Source organism: Lampris incognitus, chromosome 3 (assembly GCF_029633865.1).
Source record: "Lampris incognitus isolate fLamInc1 chromosome 3, fLamInc1.hap2, whole genome shotgun sequence".
Taxonomy (NCBI): Eukaryota; Metazoa; Chordata; class Actinopteri; order Lampriformes; family Lampridae; genus Lampris; species Lampris incognitus.
This window is the reverse complement of record NC_079213.1, coordinates 68,244,232-68,253,133: the sequence shown is the minus strand read 5'-3', so window position 1 is coordinate 68,253,133 and position 8,902 is coordinate 68,244,232. Positions and strand designations below refer to the sequence as shown.

At 44.4% G+C, this 8,902-nt stretch overlaps 1 protein-coding gene across 1 annotated transcript in view; it reads left to right on the top strand.

Moving 5' to 3' along the window:
• The window catches only part of pde4ba (phosphodiesterase 4B, cAMP-specific a), a 110,731-nt gene that overhangs the window by 82,104 nt on the left and 19,725 nt on the right, over nucleotides 1-8,902 (top strand). Inside the window, exon 6 of the mRNA XM_056277211.1 lies at nucleotides 6,509-6,621. Within this exon, the coding sequence (XP_056133186.1) occupies nucleotides 6,509-6,621 (113 nt within the window). The remainder of the gene's footprint in view (nucleotides 1-6,508; nucleotides 6,622-8,902) is intronic.

The window sequence follows — 8,902 nt, the reverse complement described above, 5'->3', positions numbered from 1 at the left end:
TGTGGTGGGTTGTTTGTGGTCAGTTCACATCGGTTCACTGGAAATGTGGCCCTTTGATGATTTCAGATGTGTGCCCATCATAAAATGAGAGAGAGGTTGGAGGGAGAGACGAGAGAGGGAGATTGTTTGCCAGTGACTCTGTCTCTATCCACTTAGCCAGCCAGTTTTCTGTCAGCAGTACTTTCTAACTGTATGTGGGTCTGTCTGTTGTCTTCTCTGTTCTGTCTCTCAAATGTCTCCAGCGTTAGCACATCAGAATGTATTCTGGCTGTTGAAACTCAGCTGGAAACCTGCTTCCCCTTTTCTGCCATCACTTCACATGCAGGAAACGGACTATATCCCCATGAGATGATGACAGGCACAGCTGTTACATCCACACAAATTGCCAGACTCAGGCTCTCACACAGCCCCAACTCCTCTGGTCTGACACACTCTTGTCCTGACTTGACCGGAATACTAGCATCACATGTTAAATATTTACGTGTGTGTGCGTTTGTGTGTGCGTGTGTGTGTGTGTGTGTGTGTGTGTGTGTGTGTGTCTCTCTCTCTCTCGCTCAGCTTTATGGAAGGCAGGAAGTGAGAACGGTCATTTTCCGTCCCATTCCAAATGAACAGACAGGACAAGGAAGACGAGCTAGTACAGAGAATATGTGTGCCATACAAGAAATGGTGATAGAAAGTAAAAGAGAGAGAATGGAAGTGCCTGGGGGAAATGATAGGGTGACGCCATCCATACAAGCAGGGCAGGTAAAATGTCAGCAGTCAAAAGGGACTTAGAGAACTCATGGAGATGAAAAGAAAAGAGAAAGACAGTGAGAAAGAACAGAGAAAGATGGGGAGAGAGAGAGAGAGAGAGAGAGAGAGAGAGAGAGAGAGAGAGAGAGAGAGAGAGAGAGAGAGAGAGAGAGAGAGAGAGAGAGAGAGAGAGAGAGAGAGAGAGAGAGAGAGAGAGAGAGAGAGAGAGAGAGAGAGAGAGAGAGAGAGAGAGAGAGACAGGTGCAAAAAATTAAATCTTAACAAGTGGAAATATCTTGTATTTGGTACAATAAGTCCAACATTGAGTACAATTATCTTGAATTATCTTATTTCCCTGGCAGATAATTTTGCTTATTTCAAGTTTTTTTTTCCCCTGATTTTGGTCAATTTAATCTCATTTTAAGAAAACAAGATTAACATTTATTTAAAACAAGATTAAATTGACCAAAATCAGGAAAAAAAACTTGAAATAAGCAAAATTATCTGCCAGCGGAATAAGATAAATCAAGATAATTCTCCTCAATATTGGACTTATTGTACCAAATAGAAGATATTTTCACTTGATAAGATCTAATTTTTTGCAGTGTGGTGTCATATATGTCCTGAGCCTCCCTGTTGTCTGCTGTCTGGAGCTGCCACCCTCAGCTGAAGAGCAGCTTAAGTGTTTATGTGCACGACTGCAGTATATGTATATGTTTGAGTGTGTGTGTGTGTGTGTGTAGTTGTGCATATGTGTGTTTTTCCTCTGCTTCTTGTGGGCCAGATCTGTATGGGCTGTAATCAGAGCAGCCCTTGTGTCAGGGTGGACAAGTGATGGAAATCCCCTGTTACGTCTTGGTCTTTTGCGTGTGTGTGTGTGTGTGTGTGTGTGTGTGTGTGTGTGTGTGTGTGTGTGTGTGTGTGTGTGTGTGTGTGTGTGTGTGTGTGTGTGATAGCAGCTGGTTACTGTTAATTTTGGAGAACTGACTTCCTTGGTTCAGCTAAGATCACCAAGACTACATTCCAGGTTAACATCAGAGCTGTTTTGTGTTCCCTGTTTGCAGTGAAGATGCAGTCGTCCCTTAACAAAATGTTTTCAAAAACTGGACAAACACTGCTGTTCCCGTTCAGTCGGCAGCTTTCTGTCACAAAATAACGTAAGCTGTGTTTCCTCTACTTGAAACAGATGAGGAAATGGAGGTATTTTCACATCGCTTTGGGGAGCATAATGCAAAGCCTCGAGGATCCCACAGGCAGTATCCAAAATATATTATTAAATATCAGAATCAGGTTTATTGGCCATGTGGGTCTGTACATACATGGAATTTGACTCCAGTTTCGTGGCTCTCTCGGTGTACACAGAATAACAACACTACAACACAACAATCTCCAAATATATAAACAGGATTGACTTATACAGGTGAAATAAGAGGTGATAAGGTGCAGTGGTGCAGAGAATATATCAGAGATGCTGAAATAGATGTTAGCAGCTTACTTACATACACGCCTGAGGTAGACGGACATGACACAGCGTACCAGTATACATACCATGTACAGTACAATATAATATATATATATAACATTGTTGGGTTTTTTTCTTTTTCCCTTTTTTCTCCCTAATTGTACTTGGCCAACTACCCCGCTCTTCTGAGCCGTCCCGGTCGCTGCGCCACCCCCTCTGCCGATCCAGGGAGGGCTGCAGACTACCACATGCCTCCACCGATACATGTGGAGTTGCCAGCTGCTTCTTTTCACCTGACAGTGAGGAGTTTCACCAGTGGGATGTAGCACGTGGTAGGATCACACTATTCCCCCCAGTCCCCCCACCCAAAGAGGTGCCCCGACCGACCAGAGGAGGCGCTAGTGCAGTGACCAGGACACACACACCCACATCTGGCTTACCACCCACAGACAGGGCCAAATGTGTCTGTAGGGACGCCCGACCGAGCCAGCGGTAACACGGGGATTTGAACCGCCTTCCCCGTGTTGGTGAGCAACGGAATAGACTGCTACGCTACCTGGATGCCCAAAATGGTTGGATTTATTTGACAGTAAACTATGTCGCTGACCTAAAACAAAAACAAAAAACTTTTTTGTTTGTTTTTATTTTTTTTATGTTTTTGGGGTACCAGGAAAGGGGCGAGATTGGAACTGTAGAATGGGCTGCAAATAAGATCTGGGCATCAAGCAAAAGTCACTAATTTCAATTAGAACATCTGTTAGGTAGTCCTGTTCAAATTTACAAGATTAAGGTGAAACTCCCCAGCCTCGGGGATTAGGTCCCTGTACACTCATCCGGAGCTTTTGGCAACGAAACTTTGAGCCTAATAACATCAAGCAAATTGCATTAAATCTCAAAAAGGATTATCTCCATTCGAAAAGACTTTCTATGGATGACACTGGAATGAGACGGATGTCTTATTCTTTTATCGTAGCCAGTGTTTAACCGTCATCACATTCGAGCGTCACAAATAGTTTTTTTTTTGTCTCTTACGCAAATAAATGAAGTCAGTTAATTCCAGTTACTTAACAGTTAATTCCAGTTACTTAACAGGCTCTACCATCAGTTTCAACTGTGAATTCTGTTTGAAGTTGCTCCGTAGTTCTGTTTTGGGGGCATTTTACTACTTTCTGTACGTTGTCACATGGTGTCACTTTGTCACTTACTGCACAGCACGGTCAAAAAGTACAGGTTTTGTATGATCCCATGTTAGATTTCTGATCTTGCAAGTTGGAGTCATCCAGTTCAAAGCAGATTGTTAAAGCTGTGAGTTGGAAAAGGGTTCTGAGTCGCCACTGAAATCCCCACATTTTGGTTTGGCAAGAGATTTTACCTCAGATGGCCACATGAGTAGCCAGACTTCTTACACTTCTTTCTGACTAGTGTGTGTCTGGGGGGGGGGGGGGGTTGAGGTTCTCTGGAAGATGAATGATCATTTCTTTTCAAAAAAATGTAGGTGATATTAGCGCGTCCAGAGAGCGTGGCGGTCTATTCCATTTCCTATCAACATGGGGATCGCCGGCTTGAATCCCTGTGTTAACCTCCGGCTTGGTCGGGCGTCCCTACAGGCATAATTGGCCGTGTCTACGGGTGGGAAGCAGGATGTGGGTATGTGTCCTGGTCGCCGCACTAGCGCCTCCTCTGGTTGGGTCGGGGCGCCTGTTCGAGGGGGAGGAGGATCTGGGGGGGAATAGTGTGATCCTCCCATGCGATATGTCTGCCTGGCGAAACTCCTCACTGTCAGGTGAAAAGGAGCGGCTGGCGACTCCACATGTATCGGAGGAGGCAAATCCCCCCCAAAAAATGTAGGTGAAATGTATGTTGAGAGAGTTGATAATTACCAACAGTAATGATTTAACTGGCAGCATCATAGAGTAAGTAGCAAAATGTTAATGGGTTTACATCTTAGTTTGATAAAATTTGATCAAGTTTTTGGTAGTATTCCGGGGGCCTGGCTCCATTCACTTTCAGTCCAATCACTGTGCAGATGTTGATTTCCCCCCAAATGCAAATATTGGGAAATACTTTGCATGAGAAGGTTTGCCATACCCAATAAATATTTGAGAATAAATGCTTCATTATAAGCAAACATTTATGGATTTTTAGCAGCTTGAAATGAAGGTGAACTGGGCCCAGCGCTGGACTGGAAACTGGTGTTGCCTTTGCATGCCATTGAAACAGAGTTCAGTTTACGACTCTTATGTAAGTGTCACAGTTTTTCCGGTTTGGCGTCTACTGAGAGAATAGATTTAGGATGTTAAGACGGACCAGATGTTTGGTGTATAACCACTTTTAGGCCCAATACAATACTTACATTTTTTTAAGTTTTAATATAGAAGACATTAAAAGTGGCAAAGAGGTCTCTGGGTCTTTCTAGCATATCAAAAGCTACCCTCTGGCTGGTGTAGCACATGCTTGGGAACACACACTCACACACTTGCTGGCGTTTTTGCATAAGCCTGTAACCAACAAGCTTCTGCGTGTAAACTCACACACGTGCTACGAGGCTACCAAATATCAGCACTACTATCTTGCACACATAACCCGAGCTTTACTGTATGCATCTCAGCACTAATGCTGGGTTAGTTCTGTCTGTCCAAGAGGGCTTTTTTATGTAAAGTGAGCGAGTTAGCTCAAGGATAACCTCCTCTCTCTGCTGTCCATTTACTGAAACCATTTTGCTATCCCACGCTTGTGGGGTTCGACTTAGCATGCGTACCACTCTATCTGTCTTTCTGTCTCACTCCCCTTACCAGAATAGGGGAGGGCCGGGGGCAGGATGCCAGGTGCCTCTCATGTTTGGGAGAGCAAACAGGCTCGTGTCTTTGATGGTGCAGAGATCAGAGTGGGGGACACATTCTACGTGGCCACGCTAAGGTCGCCACAGCGCAAACGCTGCTGCCATGTTGTGCTCTGCAGCTAGGAGACCCACAGTACACACACCACAGTGGCACCATGCAGGACAAGGGCCAGTTTCTCTGTGTGTGTGTGTGTGTGGGGGGGGGGGTTAGTTAGTCCATCCCCGCACCCCCTCCGCACGGTAGTTGTGCTCTCCAACACTGACTCATTCCAACCTTGACATACAGTTTTAGCTCTGCAAAACCACTGCCCAGTAACATCACTGGAACAGGGACAGGTAAATTGACAGTAATCGACTCACTCGCGAAAAACACTTTTTCTTGAAGTCGTGTCTTCATTTATATGGACACGGGGACTGTTTTGTATCAAGAACATCACACAAAACAGTATTTTAATGTGGTCATACATTACAACCCCCCCCCCCGGAATTGGTTGAGCTCACATGATTGGACATCAAGCCTGTCCAGCACTGTAGAATTATGATCATCCAAACTTTTCAGGAACAGTGGTAGACCTGTACTTCATTTTTTTTTTTTTTTTGGATTGGAACTATTGAATCTTTTATCATAAGGTTATCATTATATTCAAATGTACTTTCAAAAGTAATATTGACTAAAATGGGTCTTGCCTTTTTTTTTTATGTGCAAACACACCAGAGAGAGGTCCACCACCAGTTCTGAATTCTTACCTGTTCTTTGACAAAGCAAGCTTTCCAGTGATCAGATCTATTTTATCTATTTTTATCTTTTTTATTTCTATGTGGCTCTTGTGAGTGATCAGTTTTGCTAGTAATGTTCAACAAAAGCCAATCAATGAAAGTTAATGCAATCACCTCACACCGTTGTCCTTCAAGAACGGTTCGTGGGGTCAAAGCTAACCCCGGAGTTTAAAATCTCATTCCACATGCTTGGAGTTTGCCAAAGAGCAGCCGTGTGTGTGTGTGTGTGTGCGTGTGCGTGTGTGTGTGCATGTGCATGCATGCATAGATGGGCAGATAGATGGGTCCGGTTTCCTGTTCTGGGGGTTGACTTTATGTAAATAAGCTGAGGAGCGAGGGTGGGGGCTCACACACTTGCACTAAGAGAAACATAGATAGAGACAGAGCGAGAGAGAGAGTAGAGCATGAAGGCAGACAGAGAGGCTATGGCTATAGACTCATTCTGCTCTACTCCACGCTGCTGACATCTCAAACCCTCTTACCTACCCCAAACTGACCCCTGAAACATCTCCCTATGATGAAGGAGTGCTTCAGCCGGGTGCCACCTCTGCCAATGCCCCCTCCCACACAGCAGCAAGGGCCCAGTGGCGGCTCTGGGGTCGGGCATTGCCTGACGATAGCCGGGCAGCATTCTGGATCTGTATGCACTGTGTGTTCTGACTGCGTGTCTCTGTGTGCTGGCTGCCTGTTGTCAGATGAGGCGTACCAGAAGCTGGCCGTGGAGACGATGGAAGAGCTGGACTGGTGTCTGGACCAGCTGGAGACCATCCAGACCTACCGCTCTGTCAGTGACATGGCTTCCAACAAGGTAAGAAAGACTGCATGTTTGTTCAACTTTTTTCCTTTTTTTTCTTTTTTAATGATGAACTGACCGCAGGATTGTCTCTTGGTCTGCCCTGCGCTGGTTTGAAACTTACTTGTCGAAACCAAACAGGAAAGAGTCACTCTGTATTCATGATTGTATTTCCTCTGAATGATTGATTGCTGTAAACCTCAGGGCTCTGTTCTTGGGCCTATAATTGTGTCTTAAAATAAGTGACCCTTTGCCTTTACTATTCAGCAACACAGAATTTCTGTTAACTGCTATGGCTCGCCGTCAAATAATCTTAGTATATTACAGGAATGAGATAATCATCAAGCCTGTATCAACAACAACAGCAACAACAACAACAACGATAGTAATAGTAATGATAATGCTGTTTCTGACTCTGTGTATTCAGTCAAGTGCTGAAGGTTTACAGGTTATTTCTCTACATGTCCATATTGTGCACAGGATGCTAAGCTGTCTGCTCTGATTGGTCTTTCTGGTGTTTGTGGAGCCTGATGTGATAATGACGTACTACAACACCTTTGTGGAGCATGTTGTCAGGTTTTGTCAGCCAGGATGGTGGTTGTTGTGCAGTAGGAGCAAAAGCAAGACCGTTTCTTTCTACCTTTTACAATGTGAGGTGAGAAAAACTAGGTCTGAAATGTGTGAATGACATTGGAAGAATTCTTGCATTTTTCGGGCAAGCACCTCAGACAGGCTAACATAAACACAATCATTTGACGTATGTTTGCTGTGCACGGCCTGCGCGTTAAACCGTCTTCAGGCAATCGTGATAACGAAACCACACCAGCTTGGCCTCACAGCCCCAGTACTTAGCTGTGAGCTGTTTTCGCTTGTGGCAGTGAAATCCCAGAAAGCTGCTGCATGGCCCGAGTAGCAGCTGAATTAGCCTGACAACAGCTTGTAAGAGGAAAAGCTGGTTATTCCGTGTTACAGGATGCTGGAGGTCGTGCACTGGGTCAAACACAATAAACACGAGCGGAAGTTACAGGAAACATTTCTTCTGCGTGTTTGTGTTTACGTTTGTGTGTGTGTGTGTGTGTGTGTGTGTGTGTGTGTGTGTGTGTGTGTGTGTGTGTGTGTGTGTGTGTGTGTGACACACACACAAGTGCGCATGAAGGATGCTTGAGGACCCCTGGGCAGACTCTCTCTTCCCGTCTCCTTCCTGATCTCCCCTGCGCTCCCTAGACGACAATAGATTTCCCATCATGCTGCTGGGCACTGTTAATGGTCCTGTTTATTTCTCCCTTTGCTGTCGTCATCATCAGGGCACACGCACGCGTGCACCCACACACACGGGAGGAAGGGGTTTTCCCCAACACAATGGAGACGCACATGTTGTAGAAATTGGATTGGATGCAGTAAAGTCAAGTAAAATTCTGGTATAGGCATGTCTCACATTTAACAAGTACAGGCTGGCGTGTAGAAAGACAGACACGTACTAAGATATAGGGAAGAATATGTAGAGATGGCCATGCTGAGCAGACACAGTCCGTAGTATTTTGTAGGAGAAATTTGACACTTTTTGTGGTTCTTTATTTGTTACTGCAGAGAAAGCAGAAGTTGCCTTTTGCTTTTTTAAATCTTTTTTAATTTTTTTTCTAAAGCTCCTAGTGTTGTATGGCACTCGCGCGGGCTTTAAGGGTGTACCGGGGAATTCATGCTGTTGTGAAAGGCTGTTGGTAAATTCAGACACAGTCCACAGTCATAATTTTTGCTCTTCGGTTGAGTAACGGGACCAGGCCTCGTCTCTGACGCTGGGGAAATGCCATACATGTTAAGTTCGAAAAAATTTCTAAATTTACCCAACTCAGTTGGAGAAAATTGAAGTGTTCGGTGCAAAAAATTTGAGTGAAGAAGAGCTGTTGTTCAGCTCGTGAGATAGGTTTGAACTTTCCCCATTGCATCACAGAGGGTCAGAAACCATCAGTGTTTTTATAGTATATATATTTCATCTCTTCCCCTACCAGCCAACCAAATGGCAAGCAAATAAAGTTAGTGTACATCATAGCTATCGTTGTTTCACTTCCTTTTCTTTTTTTTCAAGTTTACTTTAGATAACAACAGTATGGCTGTTCTAAAATAAAGACAAGGTGCTTTAGTAAATAACAGAAATCAAGGTAGATTTGGGATTTCAAGAGTGGCAAAACTTTTTTTTTTCAGGTTCCTGGTCAGGCTGTGCATCTTACAGGCTAAATGACAACAAGCTAATTAAAGAACAGGGTAGTAGCCTGTGCGTACTAATCCACCAGATCATTTT